Source organism: Chaetodon trifascialis, chromosome 6 (genome assembly GCF_039877785.1).
Source record: "Chaetodon trifascialis isolate fChaTrf1 chromosome 6, fChaTrf1.hap1, whole genome shotgun sequence".
NCBI classification, from domain to species: Eukaryota; Metazoa; Chordata; class Actinopteri; order Chaetodontiformes; family Chaetodontidae; genus Chaetodon; species Chaetodon trifascialis.
In genome coordinates, this window is record NC_092061.1 from 12,310,151 (window position 1) to 12,333,514 (window position 23,364).

The 23,364-nt window shown below is 43.2% G+C and overlaps 1 protein-coding gene across 2 annotated transcripts in view; it reads right to left on the reverse strand.

Annotated features, from left to right (window-relative positions):
* Positions 1 to 14,066: 14,066 nt before the first annotated feature.
* The window catches only part of ptch1 (patched 1), a 55,282-nt gene continuing 45,984 nt past the window's right edge, over positions 14,067 to 23,364 (reverse strand). The window contains exons 19-24 of one of the 2 annotated variants that reach the window (XM_070964603.1): positions 22,314 to 22,451; positions 21,951 to 22,093; positions 18,019 to 18,118; positions 17,489 to 17,845; positions 16,839 to 17,385; positions 14,067 to 16,732 (exon numbers count right to left, since the gene is read on the reverse strand). In XM_070964603.1, the coding sequence (XP_070820704.1) occupies positions 16,840 to 17,385; positions 17,489 to 17,845; positions 18,019 to 18,118; positions 21,951 to 22,093; positions 22,314 to 22,451 (1,284 nt within the window). In that variant the 3' untranslated portion in view covers positions 14,067 to 16,732; position 16,839. Of the gene's footprint in view, positions 16,733 to 16,838; positions 17,386 to 17,488; positions 17,846 to 18,018; positions 18,119 to 18,599; positions 18,636 to 21,950; positions 22,094 to 22,313; positions 22,452 to 23,364 lie in introns of those variants that run through there. The other variant, XR_011602293.1, reaches the window with a different exon arrangement.

Genomic DNA, 23,364 nt, shown 5'->3' on the forward strand with positions numbered 1-23,364 from the left:
TGTACACCGTCTCTGTGAGCGTACAGTATGTGTGTATCACACATTTTAGGGGTGAGGGTCCAAAGGGTGAAGCAGAGTGCATACCATGGCCAGGAATTCAGGGGTCCGGAGCATGTCCCTCTGGAACCCAAAGCAAACTTTGAGGGGTTCCTGGCCTGCATGGCTCAAACTGACAAATCACCCAGAGGCTCCAGTCAGACCCCAAGCAGCCCAGCACGCTGCACCAGGAAACGGTTGTTTAAACATACGTCATGCCATGTGTGTGAGTTTGTGCATGTGTGTGTGTGTGCTTGTGGGCATATGTGCCTGTGTGAGAAAGAGTGCAAGTGAAGTGTGGGTTTTTGAAGTACACACACACACACACACACACACACACACACACACACACACACACACACACACACACACACACACACACACATTTTGTCTCTATGTCTCAAATTTATCCTTCTTGTGCAGTCAAATGTGGCGTGGCTGTTAATGAATGCCTATACCACTTGCATACCGCTCAATATACACGTACAGGCCATGGTATGCACTGTACTGTATGTGTGCACAGCATGAATGTTACAGTGAGGCAGTGCAGTCTGGAAGATGGGGGGATGTGTTTAAAGTGGTCAAGTGGCTCCATAATGGACATCAGAATTTCTGTGGTAGGAAAGCTCAAGCCTGTAGCTGTGTGTGTATGAGTTGCTGGGAGTGCGCGCGCGTGTGTGTGAACAGGTGTGTGTACATACAGAATGTGTGTGTGTGTGTGTGTGTGTGTGTGTGTGTGTGTGTGTGTGTGTGTGAGTGAGTGAGTGTGCGCTGTTTCCCCTCTCATACTTTGGTTCTTGTCATCGGCTTCCCAATTAGAACATGGAAACTGTGTGTACGAGCGACGGCGAAGTGCAACATCTTTTTTTAATTTTAATTTTTTTTTTTTTAAGTTTTCCTTTAAAATATATTCCACCACATCTGCTTATGAACTCATGTCTAAAGGTGATGTTTCACAATCAAAACATTTTTCTTATTTCAAAAGGATATGAGTGCTTGTAGTTCTCAAATAATCTTTATTTTTAAAAGTGCTCAGTATAAATGTCTTTTCTATGAAAATATTTAAATGCCTGGTCTGAAGCTGACACACACATACACATACACATACACATACACATACACATACACATACACATACACATGCACATAAACACACTTAACCTTAATTATACACTTTTAATGAAAAACTTTGAAACTGTTCCTGACGTTTTGATTAAGGAAGTTTCACGCAACATATTTATGTTGGTGTCTCCATCAGTAAATGTCCAGTGAAGGCAGCAGTTAAAAATCAAAAGGCGCTCGCCCAGGTTCACCATCAGCTCCACCCTGGCTGCCTGCCTGGGCCAACATGTAGGTCAACCAGGGCTAGGTCTCTCCACATGCAGGGTGATCTGGGTGCGCGCATGTGTGTGTGCTTAGTCTTGTAAAAACATCAGCATATGGGTTTGGAACAAGGTCCCTGGCAATACTCGAAAAAACGAGAGAGAAGGAAAGAAAAACCACGGCAAAAAACTTGAGAGAGTGTGGTTTGATGCCCAAAGTGGAAACCCACACACTGATGTTTTTGTGTGTGTGTATATGCACGTGTGTGTGTGTGTGTGTGTGTGTGTGTGTGTGTGTGTGTGTGTGTGTGTGTGTGTGTGTGTGTGTGTGGGTGTGTGGGTGTTTGTCCTTGTGGATGCATGTGTGTTGCTATGCCTATGCTTGTATGGGCACACATATGGATGCTAGGAGAAATGAAGCGTAAACCACGTGTGTTTTTACTGTGCTGCTACTCTGTGATTATTACAGAGCCGAGAGACGGGTTGTCACGCAGTGGGGCAGCAACCCGTCCATATGTTTGTGTATGTGTGTGTGCGCACGTTCATGGGTGTATGTGTGTGTGTTTGCATGTGGGTATGTATGCTTTCATGCTCGGAGTGGAGGCCTGATTGCAGCCAGCATTTTGACATTGCCAACTGGGCAACTGTACCAGCCGAGATTAAAGATTAAAACACAAAGAGGACATTTACTGATTGACACAAATGTAATGAGCGTGACTACAGAGATTTTATCCTTTAGACACAATGAATGGCAATAAGAGTGAGTTGACATCCTTTAATGTCAGTTAATAAGTTAATATGTGGTTTTGTGTTTTGTTTTCTTGTGATCCTGAATTTCCAGGTGCTTCATCTCATTCCTGGTACTCATCTCATTTTGCCTTTCTGGATCATTTAAGGCTCCATAAAAAGCACAGAATGACACTTTCTGGCCAAACTGTGATGCTAGAAATTGCTGCCAGTTTATCATCTGAAAATTATAAATCTAACCCTTAAAAAAAAAAAAAAAAAACCCAACCATAAATATATTTTTTGTGGAAAACGCAAAGCCTGTGATCGCTAATTTTTGAAGTACAGTTGTTTTTTGACCTTGTGGTTTGGCCAGAGAGAGATGAAGCCGGGTGGAGAGCTTGGGTATCAGTCTCTGGAGCTTATCCCAGGCTCACTGCGACCAGGAGCAGCACAGCTGCTGACAAATTTGTCAGTTCTGATCCAGACCAATCCTATTACCAGTTCTGGTCCAGACCAAAGCCATTACCAACCTGGCTCTGCTGCCATGGCCCAACATGACCTGACGCCTGTCTCAGTGCACCACACACCGATGCTGCTCTGTTTGGTGGCCTAGGCTGCTGTGTGCGTGTGTGTGGTGTCTCCTACTGGATACCACAAGAGGAAAATATGAGCTCTGCGATAAGCGGCATTAAGCTCTGTTTGCATGAGCTTTGTCTTTTTATTCTTGCATCCAGCTGGGTGTTTTCCCAAAGCAAATCAACTGTTCCACAAAACCTACTTTTTCCATTGCGTGTTTTTTACACACACACACACACACATAAGTATGATTATGTTCATGCACACACACTTCCACTAAAATGTAAGTTTAACTGTGTTGATATTTTGTCTCAGTGCAGCTCAGAGAAAAACATCATAATGATAATTCAAAATAGTGACCTCAGCCTGTAATTAAATGCATTTTGATGGAAATTACCCACAATAAAAATTGGAAACAGGCTTATCAAATTTAGAGTTTATCTGACTTCAGTACAAGTGTTGTCTCTGTATATTCTTTATGTCATGCTCCTGTACACTTTGCCTGAAGAAAATCAGGGATTATTCTTTGTGCCTTCCTCATTTCGATGTTGTAAATTGAAGTGATGAAAAGGAGACGCTGGTTAACAGTCTTTAAAAGTCTGCAGCATCATTTCAAGCTTGGGAGGCTTGGAAGTTGCATGTAGTTTGAAAGTGTGTTCAGACCAAAAAAAGTAGGGAAAAGGTGGTTTCAAATAAATAATTTCAACTTTTTTGTCACTTCCACAGTGTGAATTTGTATCTGATAAGTTCAATTTAGTGTACATCATCACAGCTGTGGTGTCATCTTGATCTCGTTATTTCTGTCCATGCTCACACTGATGCAGAAAATTAAAAAAAGGCCATTCTAATGTCTAATGCCAGCTGGCAAACCATGAGAAGGAGCAACTGTAATGCCACCATCTAAAAGGCAGTCTGGTTGGACTGATAGTTCCCCTTTAAGAAAGTGATCTGCGTTGTCATTAACATGTATTGTTTCCTTTGCTGGGGTTTTGATGATAAGCTGCACATCTCTCACTTCTACATGAAGGCGACCAAACATTTCTTCATCAGAACCAGCATCACTCTTTAATACATTTGCCTACTTGTGTGTCTGAGTCTGCATGTCAGGTCTTTTTGTGGATGAAATAGCTGTCTCTCAGCCTGAGGACAGTCAGCGCAATGGAGGGGGGGGAGGAAGGAGACGTTCGAATTAAAGCAGAGGAATGTGCTGTTAAAAATCTTCAGATCCGTTTGGGCTTAACTCTGTTTGGCTGTTAGGAGAGAGGGAGAGAGAGAGGGAGATGGAGGAGGACAGTGACAGGACAGAGAAAGAGAGAGCACTTATCAGAAGAGAGAGGAAGAGCTGTCACAGGGGCCAGTTCTCCCTCATAAATGGATCTTTGTCTCACACAAAGTGTAAAGGAGCTGTTTTGGGTGCGTGTGTGTGTATTTAGGTCAGTGGTTAGGTTGAGCAGCAGTTAAGGTTTGACGCTTTTCATGATAGAAATGTCAGAAAACAAGTTCATTTGAAAGGCCTTTACCACTACCATCTGAGCTCTAGTGTATGCAGTCCAGATCTGATTCACTTTGTCTTCTCTTTACTTTTTTTAATGGCTTTTCCATCAATTTATTTGAATCCCTTTTGAAATCAGCATGAAGCAGAGCCGTGGGCAGGGTTGTGGGAGTAAAAATCCAATTTTGCCTTCCTCACAGATGTCGTTTAACTGCCACTTTAAAAATGTCAAACCTTTTGACGAGCGTAAAATATTCACAGTTAAATTGGCAATTCTAGTTTATTGAAAAATGCTAAAGGTAAAAGGTGCAGGTCACGTGTGTCTTCACAAATCGAGGTTGTATTCAGAAGCAAATGTTTTCAATCACAATTTCCAAAGGTGAAAATACTAACCAGTGGCTCTGCCCATTTCTTCTCTCTCTGGTGTACAGAGACATGCTGATTGCTCACAGCAAGCTTTAGTTTGCGGCTTTCAACCTTTCCTGCAACTCCAACTTGTCAAAAATGCACATGATAGAATTCTTAGGATGAAAAGATTTGAACACATAACTGATTCTGCAGTTTTACCAATGGATTTGACCCATCCCCCATATACAGTCCGATCACAGGATGCAGGCTATCATTACAAAGATTAATATTCCTAAGATTCCTCGCCCATGCAGACAGGGAAAAACCATTAAGATTTGTAGAAAGAGACTGGAAACTGAGTAAGTAGATGTCTTTTTTGTGAAGTGTTCTGATAGACTCGTCTTTGGTTTGCTTTACGTGTAAATCACAACCCCTTCCCCAGGGTACCAATCCCTCTCATCCAAAATGACACACACACACACACACACACACACACACACACGCACGCACACAAAAACATATGAAAGTAGAGAATAAAAATGCAACACAGAGGAGCCGTAAAAGGAAATCACAACCTATCCAGGCTCAACTGCCTTATAATGTCTGATGTGAGCAGTCACAGAAGATGTGTGTAAAATCCTGCCTAGAGGAGCAGCTATTACCTTACATAACCCCCTTTTTTTTACATCTTTCACATTGAGTGAGAGCAAATCACTTCTACGTCTGGTGAGGCAGAACACATGTCACCACTTTACAATAATACAAACACATATTTACTGTATCCTACTTTCTTTTTTTATGCACAAACACATGTAGTCACAGGGACACACGTTTTATGGCAATTCCAGGCATTTTTAAAGCATGCTTCTTTATTGCTTTGAGAGGAAGCTGGGGATTGGTTGAGAAAGAGAAAGAGTTTCTGTGACCAATGTGAAACAGTACAGCATGCATAAGCCTGTACACACCGGCACGCAAACACACGCAGACCCACACCACACATTCATGTGAACTACTGTGAACTGTACTTTCATAATTCTGAATACAATTACAAAAGCATTCATATGTTTTTACAAGTTATCTGTTTATTTTACATATGAAATTAATGAATTTTGCTATGCTTTGTAGCTCCGTGTGTGTGTTCTGGTACACCCTTGTATTACAGATGGTTACATACAACATAACTTCTTTCTACAGTGACTCTTTGGAGGCAGCTTAAAGCACATGTCAATCTTAAAAAATGTAAAAATATATGAATAATCATAAGAAAAATAATATTCTTGAAAATCACATTTGGAGGCAAAAAAATGTGTGGTCTCTTTGCTGAATTATTGCTGAACTATTACTCTTAGACCACTAATCTAAAGATAAAAAAGCGAAAAAGGGGACACAGTTTGTAGTGTTTCAAATGTGTGAATCACTTCTGGCTAAATTGGGTCCCCGAGGACTCCACTTGACCTGACAATGGCCGTGAGTCGGCCCCCAGCACAACTTTGTCCCTGTCACTCATTCATCGTCCAAGTTCAACAAGCCGATAGCAGAGCTGTGTGTCCCTTTCTGCTGTGACATACTGTATCATATACATTTACGAGTATTCATGCAATCACATGCAACGCACAGAAACACGCACACACACATACACACCTGCTTTCTATTAGTCCAGTAGATTGCAGGGAAATTGAGGGGGAGTGTTAAACACACACACATCCATCTATCTGCCCCTCTGTCCACGATAATTACACACTTCCTGCTCTAAAATCCGACAGCTTCTACTCCAATCATGTCTCTGTTTAGGTTTGAGTTTGTGTGTGTATGTGTGTGCGTGCGTGCTTGTGTGTGTGTAAGAGCGTTGCTTTGCAGACCCACAAGTTTGCATCAGTGGCGAAACGGATACACCACATAATCTGAGTAAATATATGACATGCATCGAGATATGAAAGAAAATAACTCTCAGGACTCCGACTTATTTGAAGTATTTCAGATGTTTCTCTGCATGTGTGTGTCAGTGTTGTACTCGAGGACCTAGTCTGAGGCCAAATCTGTCAAGAATCAAGATATATCAATTCTAAGTGAGTTTTTATTACTTTACTGCAATCATTTCACTGTTTTCAGCCCTTTACAAAGTACATGGACTCTTGGATAGAAGACGTTCAATCAAGTGACTTGATGGGGACTGTGCAGTGCTATTAATAGTAATTAATTAATAATATTGATATGTGTGCATCTATAGAGCATCTGTCCAGTTTTCCCCTCATTGACACATTTGCACAGACACTGACTGATGATGGCAGCAATCTATCTTGCAAATCGCTGACTTCACTATCAGGAACAATTTGGAGTTCAGTGTCTTGCTTAAGGACACTTTGAAATGTGGACTGAAGGAGCTGGGAATCAAGCCTGTGATCAGTCCATTTTCACATTCTCTGACTGGTTTGTCTGTCTCTTCTTTTATGTCTTTTTTAGTCTTTTTGCGTAAGTGAACCCAGCAATACTGAGGTTCCCATTAGCCAAGTTGATATAGCAACAAAGTGCTGAATCTTGGATCCTCATTTACATCTCAAAAAGTAACTTAAGAACTCCAGTCAGTCAGTGGAGGTCAGTGTTTGTGAATATCACTGACATCAGTTTTATCATCCGCTCTGCATCTGTGAATGAACTGGTCTCAAGTGCATCCACATCAGGCATGAATGTGTGCGCTCATATCTGTATGTATATTTTCTGTGCATGTGTCCATGCGTTGATTCAGACTGAGCCTCCCTCTGGGGTCCTCAGAGCTCTCCTCCAGCCCTGTTTCTCATTAGACATCTGTCATGGTGCCAGAATCAATAAGCACAGATGGAGGAAAAAAAAATATCTCTCCTCTCCTCTACTCTCCGCTTTGTGAATGGGCAGATCATTAGCAAATTCCAAAGTGTTTACCATCATCACAGAGGAAAGACCCTCCTCAACTTTACTGTACTTTAAGTAATTTGTACTACTTTTATTTCCTTTATGACCTACAGTTTTAAACCCTCCTTCTTAGTACAAAGTGAGACATTGAAATCATATGCTGCAGTTTTGTTTGGCTTTGCAGAATCGTGTATTCGCTCAACACTCCCAGACACAGATGAAAATATTTAGCTGCGGGTTTCTTTCTGTCTCTCTTTCCCTCTTCTGCCCCCCCCCCCCCCACGTGTCATAAGATGACGCATCTGTTTCCATACATTGTTGCATGTTTTCTGGCAAAGACAAATAGCATAGTTTCAACAAAGAGGTGGGTGGTGTGTGTTCATCTAGTGTGTGTGTGTGTGTGTGTGTGTGTGTGTGTGTGTGTGTGTGTGTGTGTGTGTGTGCATGCATGCCACCAGATCTACATTAAACAAAAGGAAGAAAGGATGACAGCATCCAACCTCAGTTTGTCATCTTCAGTGTAAACTGCCGTACATCATGCTAACATCTTACATGTGCTCGGCCCAATCACAGCAGTCACATGGAGCCATGTCAGCACAGGAGTAATAAAAACAAAATACGGAAAGAGGGAGCTGGGAGGGAGACGCATAGAGACAAAGGCAAGCAGAGAGAAAAGAAGAAGACAGAAAGAGAGAAGTGTGATGGCAGCAGAATATAAGTGTGGAAAGAAAGAAGCCGAGGGCAGGATAAATGCTTCCAGTATTAGCGGAAGAGGAGAGATTATGACATGGCTTGGCACTGCTCCGTCGCACTCGTCTGTAACGCAAAGAAAGAGTGGGTGGGTTTTCCACCTCCACAGAATAAATGATGCGAGGGGAAATGGGAGTAAACAACATCAGTCATTATAATTACTCTCATACGGCTACTCCCATCCACCATCAACCATCCTCCAACCCCCCTTCACTCTCTTCCTCCCTATTTTCCATCTGTCTTTACTCCCAAAGTTTTTTTCTGCCCTTTCACTATGACTTGATTACACCTTTTACTTTATTCTCTCTCACTTACTCTCTCTTTCTATCCATCCCCGTTGCAGTACATTTCCTCCTTTCTGACTATACCGAAATTAAGTGACTTATTTCATGCTTTAGATTTCAAGCTTGAGTAGGGTGGTCTGAATCTGTGCCACGTGGAAGAAATATGAAGCTGTGAAAGTTGGAGAAAAATACTACAAATGAGTGTACATCAGCATTTCATTTAGAGTGTTGTCTGAATGCAGCGACAACAGCCAACATTAATAATAATCTTGGCAAATTTCTTGAGCTTTTTACTGCAGGCTAGATACAATCTTTGGCTCTGTTGGTGGACCTCTCTTGCAGCAGAAGCCTTTGAACGCAGCTGAATGCATAGTGAATCATGTCAGCTGTTGGATGCGGTTCCCTCACTGTCTTGGACCTCCAGGCTGCTCTGTCTACCTCGCTCTTCTTCTCTCCCTCCTTCTCTCGGAGGATTCCTGGAGAGCTGTAGCAGTGTGTAAGAAAATGTGTTCAACAAAAGCTTTTGTAGAGAGCAGTCACTCGTGCAAGCAATCAAACATTGTTCTGATCCAAAATGTTTTATGTCCAAGGGTGCACATAACTGGTACGCAGGTGTGTAGAAACAACCAAGCCTGAGCAGAAGACAAGACCGTTCCCTGACAAGTGGCTCCAAGATGTGACATGGCTTGAAGTCAGTGATGAGTTTACTAAAATGTGGTCCAAGATTTGTTGTCTGCACCCACATCTAGCAGATAGATTAAGTGTGTTTTATAAAATCTCAAAGGATTTCAATCATCCATTACGTGATAAACATGAAAAGAGTAAGGAGTATGCAAAAGTGGCACAACTATTGCAAGGCATTGTCATTAGTTTTACAGATTATTTACGACAAGGACAAAATTTAGATAATAAACACCAAGGTAATTATAATTTATCTTGAGGTGGATATGAATGTGTTTTCACAGTAATCCTTACAAATCAAAGTTGTCCAGACACTCAAAATCACCTCATGGTGGTACTAGAGGAAAAGTTGGAGGACAGCTACAGTAGAATATATCATCTGGGGACCATGATTATCTGTACCAATGTTTGTGCCAATGCATTTGGTGATATTTCACAGGAAAAAAAAAATCAAACCTGGCCTGCTGGTGGCACTAACATATCAGTCATTCAAGTCATTGGGGTTCATTCTGTGGGGACACTGAATGTCTGTACATAATTTCATGACAGTCCGTGTAATACCTGTTAACTCAGTCTGAATCTCTGTGGCAGACCAACCAAGTAACTGACAGACTAACATTGCCATACACAGAGCCAAGCTGTGGATGAAAATGTTGAGGATTCATGAAATGCAACTTCAGTATTGTCATCATCCATCCATCCATTTTCTATGCCGCCTATCCTTTTCGGGGTGGGGGGGGGGGCTGGAGCCTATCCCAGCTGTCAACAGGCGAGAGGCGGGGTACACCCTGGACCGGTCACCAGTCGATCGCAGGGCAACATATACACAGACAACCATTCACGTTCACACTCACACCGAAGGGCAATTTAGAGTCACCAATTAACCTAATGAGCATGTTTTTGGTCTTCGGGAGGAAGCCGGAGTACCCAGAGAGAACCCACGCATGCACAGGAAGAACATGCAAACTTCACTCAGAAAGACCTGACCCGGGAATCGAACCGGCGACCTTCTTGCTGCAAACTACCTGCTGCACCACTGTGCAGCCCAGTATTGTCATATCAATAATTAAAGTGCAAATGAATAAAAATATACAAATGCACTCTTACTGCATATCAAACGTGACTTCCAGTTATACATTTGTTACTGACTTTCTCTGTCAAATCTGATCTCTATCTTCTCTGATCATTAGACATCTGATTTCAGAAAGCTGACTGCCAAATTTAATCCCTCTCAGACATACACACTAAGAGAGAGAAAGAGAAGGCATGTGCAACACTTGTATCATCACCGCTTTTTCCAATATGTCAAATGCTGAGAATATTTCTCACATGTCATTCTCATAATATTTTCTTGTTATTCACCGCTGCAGCCTGCAGAACAGCACTTTAACACTGAGCTTATGTAAGTCTCGCCACTGGGGACTTGGACCTCACATTCTTCTGGATCTGTCTTGTAGGAAGAACGCACTCCCTCTGTGGGAGATAAAACAGTCAGCCAAGTCAAACTGGTCCCTGGGTGGGACTGAACACCAGCACCAACACCCACCCAAAACCACCCACCTTGACAGTGCTGACAGAATAGAACAGAACAGAATAGATTAGAAGAGAAATATGCTTTGTTATGACATTAGAGCCTCTGTAGAGACGTGCCACATGGCATCATAGTTGTTATTTTTCTGCCTCAGAGGAATTGTAATACTTTTCTTGAAGGAATAGTTTTGGGGGGAAATAAGCTTATTCCATTGCCAAGAGATAAATGAAAAAGCTATGAATAATAGATGCAAACTGGAAGCAGAAACAGCAAACCTGTATAAAGTTAAATAAATTCTACTTACCACCACATATTAGCCACTAATTAACTAATTTTATCTTGTTTGTTTAATTTATACACGAACACAGTTATGAAATTGGCATGTCGCAGCTTGATTTCCCTTTGATTCCGGTCTTTATGCGAAGCCAAGACATTTGTATCCTTACAGTTAATCTACACACAGACAAAAATATATAAATGGCACGTTGTAATTTTAGGTAGAGTTAAAGGGTTAGGGTCTTTTGACAGAGCTAGGCTAGCTATTTTCCCCTGCTTACAGTCTTTATGCTAAGCTAAGCTAAGCTAACAGTCTCCTGGCTCTAGTTTAGCAAACAAGTATAAGAATGGTGTTGATCTTCTCAGCTAAATCAAGAAAGAAAGCTCATAAATGTATATCCCAAAATCTTTCTTAAGCAAACCTACACTTCTGGAACCAATTTTGATGCAACAATGATGTAAGAACGTAACGTTTAGCCCTCAATTGTCAAGTCACTTTAGGGACGATCGGGCTAATATTTACAGTCTGAGATGTACAATTTTTATTCACTCTGCATTAATTTGCTGGTATTTGGAAAACTCCAGCAACTTCGATGTCAGTCTGGCAAACAGTGCTTGTTCGTACACACATTGTTGGACACACAGACACACACAGAAGCAAACACAAATCCAAAGATCCAAAGCTGAATGGTTTTCAAGGTGTCTGTGAAGCCTCAAAGGTAAAACCCCCATTTGTCTGGATCTGGAATTGGATCAACACACCATGTGACGCTTCCTGCTGATTTATTCTTAAACTCCATTTTTATAAAGAAGTGTAAATCTGGTCCTGGACCTGGCAGGAATGCATGTGTGTGTTTTGTGTGTCCCATGCAGTGATGTCAACAGAGCAATCATTCATGTAGAGGAGAGCGTACACTCTGAGGGTTTAGCTCTGCCGGCAGGTGACGATGGACAAGCCTTTCAGGGAACAAGTGAGGGATGGAAAGAGGGAGAGGGAGGGACAGATGGATGGAAAAGAAGGACTGGAACAGAGGAATCATTAATTCCCTTATACATAATTCCCATCACACACGTAGGTTTAAAATAAGAAAGCAAGGAAAATAAGAAAAGAAATGAATGAAGGAAGCAAGAATGAGAAAAGCTTTGTTGTGTATAGTATGTATCCGCTCCATTGTCACCCAGTCTGGGCAGAGAGCCATGGTGGAACAGTCCATTAGTCCAGAAGAGAAGGAACTTCTTAATTGCCTCCTCTCTCTTCCTCTTTTGTCCTCTCTCCATCTTTCTCTCCCTCCAGCCCCCTTTCTGTTTGAGGACAGGTACAGGAAACACTCATTCATTAACAACCTGGAGCTCGTTAGCTTCAGTGAAGCACTCTTCACAATATGTGTAGCTCCACCTCTGAAGGCAACTCTGAGTGTGTGTGCATGGGTGCATATACGTGTTTGTGAGAAGGCAAGAGGTGAGGGGGGCTAAAGGGTAAGGCAGGGCCAGAGGAGGGGGTGTGTTGGTTTGGTGACCTGGGGTCCTCCAGCAAATGAGGGGAGTGCTGGTGAAAGAGACCATAAGAACATAAGAACTCAATGAACCATATCACCCCCAGACAACCATGGGGTGGTCACACATATTCAACTTTCAGCAATGTTTCAAACACGGCAGTCTGACTCCCTGGAAGTAGGCTGCTGGTATAAGGCTGTCCATTCTCCTTCCCTTCCGCTGTCTGTGTTTTACTGCTGAAAACCCCCATCACTGTGTGAAACAACAACCACATCCACTGAGCTAACAACCTACACGCTGAAAATGTCAAGTTTTTACATAGATTTCGATCATGCAATAAGGTGGGCCTGCTTGGTTCTTTTGCTGGGATTTAGCCAAGATAACACCAGGACTAGCCTGCCCACATGCAAATGTTGCACCAAAACAAGCCCTCTGACACTATTCTGCAAAGGCACCATCACTGCTTCCTGGGCTTAGCACCACCCAAGACAATTGCGATTGGTTTCAAGAGACAAAAACAAGCCAGTCTTCTTTTCCCTTATGTAAGAATGATTCAGCCAGACCTTTCTCCAGCACTTGCACAAATGGTCTAAATCAAAGTGCTGTTTCCGCCCTATATTTGTTTTTGAGTGCCACATTACAATCTGCATGAGCAACACCTGCATCAGTCTCTTGCTTTGCTCCGCGTTTTCATTGAGCAACAAACTAAAAATGTCAAGTCCAGTTAGAAAAGTTCAAAACATGACACACAACACCCTGCCACCCAGCTTTCCAAACACACCCTGTCATTTGCAGGATGTCGGCCTTAGTCTCTGCACTGGCTGGACAGCACACATCAGAGTAGTGTGCCTTTATTGGCTTTAAAAGATAATGACATGGCTACTGCCTGCCTCTAACCACTGATCCAGGGTCAGTGAGTTCTTCCTTGAGGTTCAGGTTGAGATTGTGGCTTATGAAACTGACCCTCTATTTGTGGTTAGAAGCAACAGAAATATATTTGGACCACATAGTGTTGAAAAATGTAAGGTTTAATTGCATTTTGATCAAGGTGCTTTAGTTGCACGTTTCCTGCATGGAGGCAGTAGAAACTTTCTCTTACAATTCTTGAGTATGAGAATAAATAGCTGCCACCCATGCAGTTGACAAGGTGCTCTCCCTCTCTCACCATCAGTGCAGCAAGCTCAAGGCCACATGCCCTTTTTCATTACTCTGAACAGGCCAGCTGTATTGTAACTACAACCAATTTCCTTGCAGTCTATAAAGCTGTCAATCAAAATCATACGGAACAGGGAGTGGAGGTGGGGGGTGCAGGGGCGGAGCTGGGTGGGCTGTTGGGGAGGGCTGCAGGTTTCCAGACCAGATGTCAGAGTTTTACACTGCAGGACACGATGGAGGGAGGGAAGGGAGGTGGGAGGATAGAGGTCATGTTTACCTGTAGCAATGCTTAATGGGGAATACTATTTTGCATGGAGGTGATGTTTGTAGTGCTGGGCTGTCAGTAAGACAGCGTGAAAGGATGATTCTTTAGAAAGTTATGGGAGGTGCGTACATGTGCAATTTTCAATCAGAAATTAAAGGACTGCTACTGAGAGAAAACTGAAAAAAAAAAATCAACTCACAGTCAGAGCAATGCATTTTTTTTAAAGTTTCCATTTATTAAAGTTATGAACAAAGAGACAAATAAGTTATAATATTTTTATTTGTTAGAATTCTATCAGTGTTTGAACATTAATATTTAGAGAGCTAGTACAATTTTCTACTTTCATGGCTAGCCTTTGACAAACCCATAGAAACAGCTGTCTCTCTCCAAGGATCGGAACATAATACTGAAGGGGAGGTGTCGATGTTGTCTCACAAGACAGTTAGCAGTGAAAGTGTGCACCTTAAGTTTTTTCTGTTATGGTATATCATTACATATAAACTCTTTAAAAATATACTTCTGTCAAATACCTTGACAACTACTATGTACACTACAAAAATAAATTTTCATATAAATAAATTATATGGCATACATTTATCTTTGTAACTGAAAACAGCATACATCCATGCCAACTGAGACCAAAATGGCAGTCTGGAAGAACCACTGATTTTTTTTTTTTCCTTTTAAAATCCTCTAAGAGCTATGATGAGACCTGTAGTGTAAAATGTTATATACTCTTTTTTCCTATTTAACATTAGTAAGCACTTTATACAGATCAAACTCCATTAATGTAAAAACATTAAACTGTAATAGTGTTTTTTTTTTCAATAGACATAAAAATCCCTGCATTTGTTATCCACTGGCATCACGACAATAAGGAAAGAAAATAACAACATATTTTATATTACAAAAATATAAATATCGCAATTGAACGTTGAAAACAAAAAACAAACAAACAACATTTAAAAATGAATAAAATAGTTGCCAGCTATGATTCTCTCCGCTACTGCCAATGTGACATTGGGAGAAAACAAAAACAAACAGAACGACCTATTTCATGCAAGCAGCTGATAGAACGTGGTGGACAGAAGGAGGAAAACTGCAAAGACTTCTGGGAAGAGCTACACGTGTTCAACAGGAAGTGAGAGTGTAAAAGTGGAGGCAAACTGAGGCGTGGAGGGGGTGAGTGACGGGGTCAAAGGGGCCTGCGTCTGGAACTAAGGGGGGGTTATGGGTATGCATGCTGACATACACACACATGCAGACATAAACTGGCCATTGCTTGTAGAAAGGGGGACTGGCAGTGTAAACTCTGACCCCCGAAGTTCTGGGCTGTTCCATTCGGCATTCAAGGGGGGGCAGGACTTCCAATTAGTGTCATAGCTTTATGTTATGGATTTCTATTAGCTGAGGTCAGTGGGGACGGCTGAGGCCAAACTGGGGCCAGTTGTCTTGAGAGCTGAGACAGAGTAAGAGGATGGACGACCACACACACATAATGTTTACACACATAAATACATTGAGATACACAGAGAGCACATTGTCAGGCCATATAGGGCTTAGCCCTGAGCAGGCTGTGTGGGATAGCTTATTGGTTGGACAGAAATAAAGAGCTATTTGAGGCGAGATATTCCTGTGAATGAAGTTTAAATGCAGTCAAGTGCCACGTTTAATCGGGTCATACAGTATACAGTCTGAGCTTTAGCTTATCCACTACACAGACACTTAGGGCACAGAGTTAGCAACCCCATGTTGACCCTGTTCCAGAATCAGTAATGTGAATGTCCCTGTAATGGCAGAGTGAGTTTCTGAGGTGGGTTTACTGCTCGTATGTCAGTATACAAGACAGAACCTGTTTTGAGCCTGCTAGGGTTAAACAATACATAACCTCTTACAGTAAAATACGGCCAGAGAGCAGCCTAACAGACAGTGATACAAAGCTGAGAGCAGAAACAGGTTCCAATGCAGAGGCAATAACTAAAAGAACAAAACAAACCAAAACAAACAAACAAAAAAAAACAGCTTTTAAAATTTCTTCATATCTGCTCGTCTTAAATAGCACGCATAGCGTGTCAAGTTAAACAGTAATTGTTTCATAACTACCACAGGTTTGTGATAAAAAATTAATAGTTTAACATGCGTACCTTTATACAATAATAAACACACACACACATAAACGCGCACACACACATATATACCATAGCCCTGTTTGATAATTCTAACAGATTCCCTCATGTCTTAAATGAGTGTAAATGTTAGTCCTTTCTGAGGATGTATCTGATGTATAAGCCAGAAAATAACGGGACTGTTTCACATCATACAGCCCTACACGCAACTATTACACACACACGCACGAACATATATGTAGACAGATCACTTCTTTTGTTTAAAGAGACATTTGCATAGAGTTATAAATGTATATTATCTTAAAAAATATTTTGAGCAGCAACAGTGAATGCTGACAGGTAATTTTGTCTAGATGAAGCTTCCTAATGGCACAGATCCACAGATGAGTCAACAGTAATCAGAGATCTATCTCTCTCTCTCGTACACGCGCAAACATTCACTCACACTTGCGCACACACACACGCAGACATACACCATATAGAATGGCAGCCCCAGTCTGTTAACATGAGGAGTTGTACAGCTCCTAAAATTATAGCTACTTTTTGTTCATATTTACATATGTATACATCTTTTAAATATAGATAGAATTATCTAAGACAATAGTCCACTGGGTTACAGTAAGAATGAGCACCATGACGGCAACACTGGCGTGTTTTTCGCTGCTAAGGGCCGGGGTTGAGCCTGGCTGGGCTACGCTGGGCTGGGCTGCACCAGGCTGGGTCAGCTGCTTAGTAATACAGAGGAGTCCATCTTTGGCCGTTGTACTTCCATTCTCCACAACTGGAAATAAAAAGAGATTGTTCTGTCAGTACTTATTGACGAAACAGACATTCCTGAAAGGTCAATTTTAATACAGATGGCTCTATTGATGTGGTTGAAAGCTCACCTCAGCTTGCCCGTCTGCCACTGTTGCTTTCAGCTGCCTCAAACTCCAAGTCTTGAAGCTCCATGGCCTCAACCTTGACTCCTCTGGTCCCTGCATGGGTGTCCAGTGGCACATGTGGGTCCTGGAAGGCAGGCTCTGGCTCCTCCGGCCCTGATGGGCAGTAACTGTCTGTTGCAGTGTAACCTGGATAAGAGGAAGTGGGAGGGCTCTGGTTGGACAAAGGGGCCGGGTGGACGGCAACAGTGACGGAGGCTGACGCTGTTACTGTGGTGATGGGTTGGCAATACGGGGTAGGGTTGGGGTGGTGGTGCGGGAGGTGGTGATTAGGCTGGGTGTTGTGGGAAGAGCGGGCTCTGTGGCCCGCTGAGTGTTCTCTATGGCCGTGTGAGCCACAATGGCCCCCAGCCTCAGTAGCAGTTTCAAAAGCGTCCATGCGCGGGCGGGCTGGGGGTGGGACCTGCCAGTGCAGCTGGGTCTTGGGGTCCCTGCTGTTACGCTGAGTAGCCCTGGGCTGGGGCCCAGAATCACAACCCTGAGACGACACAGACTGTGGAGCAAGACAATAAGATTATTTATTTCTGTAAATGAGAAATTACAACATCTGGAATTAGAGAATCATACATGCAACACGATGGGGGATATTTTCTTACCGAAGACATAGTATAGGTCGGAGGGTCAGGTTGTCTGGCTGAGCGCCTATGCCCTGATCCTGCTCTCCTTTCCTCCACTGTCCTGGCTGCTCTGCCCCTGCTGGTCTGGAGGTGGTACTGCTGCTCCTCAGCTCGAGTCTGTCCTCTGTGTGAGGTCAGGTTGTAGTTCTGCAGCTCCTGGCTGATACCGGACACTGTGGTGTTTGAGCTGTACTCCGAGTCGGACGAGTCTGAAGCTGCACCAGAGATAGTGGTGGCCGCGGCTGTGTGGTGAGGATGGACTGAGAAGTGGACCACGTTAGGAGGGGCTTCCGGGGACGGGGTGGGTAACCGGCTACGACCATCGACTGGAGACACCTGAGAGGTGAAATGCAAGAAGGTGAGGAGGCAGCAGTAAGTGGCTATTCCACTGCTAGGAGGAAAAATAAACAGAAGAGCCTTTGTATGACAAGCTAAAGAAAAATAAATTATCCATTTTTCTAGTCAACTTAGAGTATCTTTTCATGCAGTTGTATTCGTTGGAACCTTACCTCTGGATAGGGCCCAAAGTATGACAGTAATACTGGAAGAAGGACCAATCCATTGAGTACTCCAAGAACCGTTAGGATGGCCAACACTGCAAAGAAATACCTGCAACACACCACAAGCACAGAGAAAAGTAGCTGAACATAAGGAATAAAGTTTAATCTCAGGAATACTTTAACTGAATGTGACATGTAACACACTGCATGCAAAACATACAATTTGCCTCTCTCGTCCTCTGTGATACAACATAAAGACATTTAGAGATAAGAAAATTCCAGATACTGCAAACAGAAAGGAGACATTTCATGAGTGGATAAAAAAAAAACAAAAAAAAAAACAAAGTTGCTCAGACCAACACAGACAAGAAGAGAAACAGAGCAGGCAAAAAAACAAAGAAAATACCTGTGCAAACCACAGAGGTTTAGACGTGGGGAGACATGTGCAAAATCAACCATTACACATGCCCGAAATAATACTCCCACAAAGACACTCGGCCACTCCCCAAACACACACATGTACTGTATATAAACCCCCCACAGACAGGCAGGCATGCACTGTGGTTTTGAGGAGCAAAACAGAAAGGTACCTTGTGTGTTTCTAAGTCCTGCCAAAGAGGGTTAGTCTTAAAGAAGCCGCAGAGAGGAAAGAAAGGGGAAGCATAATTAGCCAGAGCTGGTTAATTCAAAGGCACGGGAGGAAAGAAGGAAAAAAAAAGAGGTGGGGAGGGGGGTTATTGGGGGCGAGGGTACTCTCTCTTGGGTGTGTGGTGTATAAGCAAACATGGAGAAAACAAAGCAGTGAGGAATGTGAATGGAGGGGGAAGGGGTAAGAGGGGGGAGGAGAGGAGAGGCGAGTGAGGGGAACGTTGGGGGGGGGGGGGGCACAAGAGGACAGGGGCCTCTCTCCTCTCCGGCTCTAAAAAAGAGAGAGGGAGAGGCAAACAAATGAAGTGAAGGGTATAGAATTTAAACAATTTAGTCTAGGAAGAAGAGAAGGGGACCCTCCGAGCGCCACCCCTCCCTGCTCTCTCTCTCTCTCCCTCTTTTATTTCTTTCTCTCTCTTCTCTGCCTCACTTGTCTCTCCCTTCTTTCCAGTTAAGCCCCTGTGAAATTCCCGGCCACTCCACAATCCTCTCCGTCTAATTAAATCTCCAATGTATCAGGTAAGACCCCCCAATCTCCACTCTAAATCCCCGTCTCTCTCTCCCTCGCTCTCTCTCTCTCTCACCAATTCAGCTCCCTTCATTAGGAAAGGCTTTCCTCCTCACTTGGTTCTCCAGTGGAAGCTCTCAGGTTATCAAGGACACATTGATGAACCACAAACCCCTTCTCCTGCCTCTTGACTTTGCTGTTTGTGTGTGTGTGTGAATGCCTGTGTTCAAGTGTGGGCTAACTGAGGTGTAGATGCGCTGGCACGTTATGCAGCTGGGCCTCAAACTAAACACACATTCATAACTAATCTGTGTGTGTGTTTCTATCAATACGCGTATGTGCAAGGAAGCAGGCATTGTGCAGGAGAACCACAAGTCAGGAGAGCTGGTTCTCATCTTGGCAGCATGGGTGGCCTCACCTTTGCAAAACTGGTACACTGTGTCCGACTGTGGAACAGGATGGAAACTTACTAAATATGCAAAATGCCCCCATGACAATTTGGGAGTGCTGGTATGGACACACAGTTCTGCTGCTCCAAACTAAACTAGGTCATGCCAGTTATATTCCAAGACACAATAAATCCAGTTTACAGGAAAAGAGACCCTAAATGCATCATTAAATAAACCTGATATGATCTAGTCTGTAGACTTTTATATGAGCCTTGATATATTATGTGTTGCCTCCCATTCTCACATGCAGTTTCATACCACAGGCCTCATGTCTCTCATTTTCTCGCTTCAGTTTACTCTCTGGGGCGAACAGAGAAGCCGAGGCAGAGTGAAAGAATCAGAGGAGAGAGAGAGAGAGAGAGAGAGAGAGAGAGAGAGAGAGAGAGAGAGAGAGAGAGAGAGAGAGATGAAGCCTGCAGATAGATGAAGTAACCTGCAACCAGCTAGCTTGATTTTTACTTTCCAGGATACTTGGAAAAAAAAATTCTCTGAATTGTGTTCATGATTGTACAAGAATCTATGTGTTGTTGTTCTCCACCAAAATGAATTCACAAAGGTCAGTGGACATTATAGCAATGCATACGGCAATTGCAGTTTTCTAAGAATGCTAAACTTGAAAAAAAAAAAAGCTTGCCAAGGTACCTGTGCTTGTGCACCTTTTTTCTTTACCTTTACATGTGCTGGACCCTTTAAGCCACAACAGAACAGTGACAGAAAGCCCCTGATCAGGGCTGAGCACCTGTCAGCTAGCTTGGATTATTACTACACAGTATTTAAAGCCCACCCACCCATCCTTCACTTACTCGTATCTGATTATCAGAACTGTTTCTGAACTGAACTAACTGTGTCGTTACTACCTACAGTTAGCATTTCCACACACACCAGGAGGGGTAAACGCCACGTCACCTTTGCACCCGCATATATGCACACACATGCACGCGTGCGACCAACATACCAGGCTGAGTGGCCCGTTGGGCTGTTTAGAGTGAAAACATTCACAGGGCTGAAGGGGGAAAGTCAGGGAAACATTTCTTTCGGCGCAAGCAGAAAAATACGAGCCGGGCCTGTTGTTATTGCACCGTCTTGGGCCGCAGCTTTGTTTGCTCAGACAACAGCAGAACCTTTAAATGGAGGCCCGGGACTGAGCCAGAAACCAGAGCCACACCACTGGAGGTGAGGAGAGAAGGTCTATAGGCCTCCCTGTGTTTGTGTGTGTATGTGCGTCTGTTTGTATGTGTCTCTCTGAGTGTGTATCTGTGTGTGCTCTCACTGGCAGGCACCCCATCATTGACCCCCATGATTACAAGGTCGGGAGCAGGTTGATGTGTGTGTGTGTGATTGTGTGGGTGTGCATGCATGAGCGCAGGCCTGTACACATGACAGAGTTTGTGTGCTTGCACATCACATGGACTTGAGTGCTCCCTTTTCTGAAAGGAGGGGGTCAACCAAATTATACAGCTACCTCAGCTACTTTAAGTTATTCACTGAGCTCACTGGAAACTCCTCATAATACTTGAGAATGCACAGAAACATTCATTTTCCTCCCCTCGTATGGCGGCTGGTTGATACCTTTCTGTCAGATGCTTACAAGAGTGCACACACACAAAAGGAGCCGCCGACACTGAGCCCCCACAGTGTGTCTGCTTTAATTTCCACTTCTCCTGTCTTTCCACAACTGCCCTCTAGCCCCCCACCCCGTGACTCCTTCCCATGCTTATAAATGTCTGGCGAGGGCAATTAAACTAGCTGAGGGAGATTACAAAAGCCAGAAGACTTTCCTGCCCCCCCTTCACTCTCTTTCACTTTGTTTCTCTCTGCCTCTCCATCTATTCCCTCGCATAGCCCTCCTCCTTCTTGTTCTCCTGACCTTCAACTCTCCATCCTTCCTCTGGTTTCCCCTAAAATGTCAAGCATGAGAGACACTATGGGGGAGAATAGGAGGATGAAAGGAAAGACACAAGGGCAGAGGAGGGTGGAGAAAGACAAAGGCCTCATTTATGACATCTCTTGGAGAGCAAGACCCCAGAAATCTCAAAAAAAAAAAAAAAAAAAATCAGGTATGTCACTAGTGGCTTGAAAAGGGATGAGGTTTACAGAGAGGGAATACAAAAAGGGAGATGTGGGTGGAAGATGAGAAAGATTGAGGGAGGGGACGGGAGGAAAGTGATGAGCCTTCATGCATGATTGGTGTCTCAAGTAGATTCCTGTGTGACATACAGGTTGAGGCATGGTCTCAACGGTCTACTGACGCCACACATAGACGTCCTGTGTGCTTATAGATTCTGATAAATGAATGTGGCATTTTTTTTAAAATACGGTTCGATTCTTTTACTCACCTGACAATAAAGTCGAACTCAGAGCCAGCAAGCATTAAGACACCTAATAAGGTGGAAAAGGCTCCATCGAGCACCGGAGCAAACATGTGCTCCAACGCCAGCACTGCCCGCTTGTGACGATCCCCTATGGCTGTCAGGAACGCCTACAGCACACACACAGAAAACATAATGTATGTGTTGTTCTCAAGAGGATCACTGATTCCAAAACTGTTCCCAAAAAAAAAAAACATTTCAGCATTCCTGGGACCTGAAAAAATGCTCCAGCAATCCTTATTATAGCATTTAAGATCAGAAAGCAACAGACGTCAACTATACACTGACCCTGGATATTTTATTTATCTATTTCAGTGTACATATGCCTACCAGGGCCACATGGACGGTGAACTCCACTCCGATGCCCACAGAGGCGATGAGAATGACCACAGGAACAGCACTGAGCTTGATTCCCATCAGGCCCATGAAGCCAAACAGCTCCACAGTCATGAGAGAAAGCACCAACACCTGGAGGGGAAAGGACGAGCTTCTGTTAGAAAGGAAGGTGCTTCATAAATCTACATATGAAAAGCGATTTTACACATCTAATCATTATACTTGCAAGACGAGAGAGTATAATTAGTTTACTCATGGTTTTAGTTTGTACAATGTTTAAGGTAAACTCTCTCTTCAAGTGGTTTCTGTGGGTTCATTACACAAATATACACATTATACAAAAACTATGATATGTGTGAGAAACTCTATCTTATAGATGTGATAGTAACCAAAAATGTGCGTGTGTGTGTGTGTGTGTGTGTGTGTGTGTGTGTGTGTGTGTGTGTGAAGGCTTCAGTGCAGAGCAGGACAGGAGCTGGGAGTAAATGCCATTATCAGCTGACAGGTGTCAGGTTACATGGGGCCCAAATCCTTTGAAGAGGGTTGAGGTGGGCAGGGGAGGGAGCTGAGTGTATGCGTATATATGTGGGTGCATATACAATGAGCGAGCGCAGAGTATGTGCGTGTGGGAATGTGTGCGTGTCGGGTTCTGTTTACACTTCATGCACAAGTGCATCTTGGATGATCTGATCACAAGTGGACAGATATGTTGAGAAGACATATACTCACATTAAGAGATTTTCAGGGAATTAAACCTGCATCTACACTTGACTATTTCTGTCTTTTAAGGTCTTAGTAGACCTTGCATTTCTAGATATCTTGTGACAGTCAACTCAGGGTAAAGGTTTTCCACAGATAAAGTGAAAGATTAATTAACATGGATGCAAATCCCGATCACAAGTGGTCACTCGAGATGCGGCTTGGATCTATTGTGATGTGAAGTGTGAACAGCAGTCAATATGAAGTGGATCTGAAACATCTGTATAAACCCAAACACAAGACACAAGGCTTAAACAGGCATCGGACTCTGTAGTTAAGATGGATT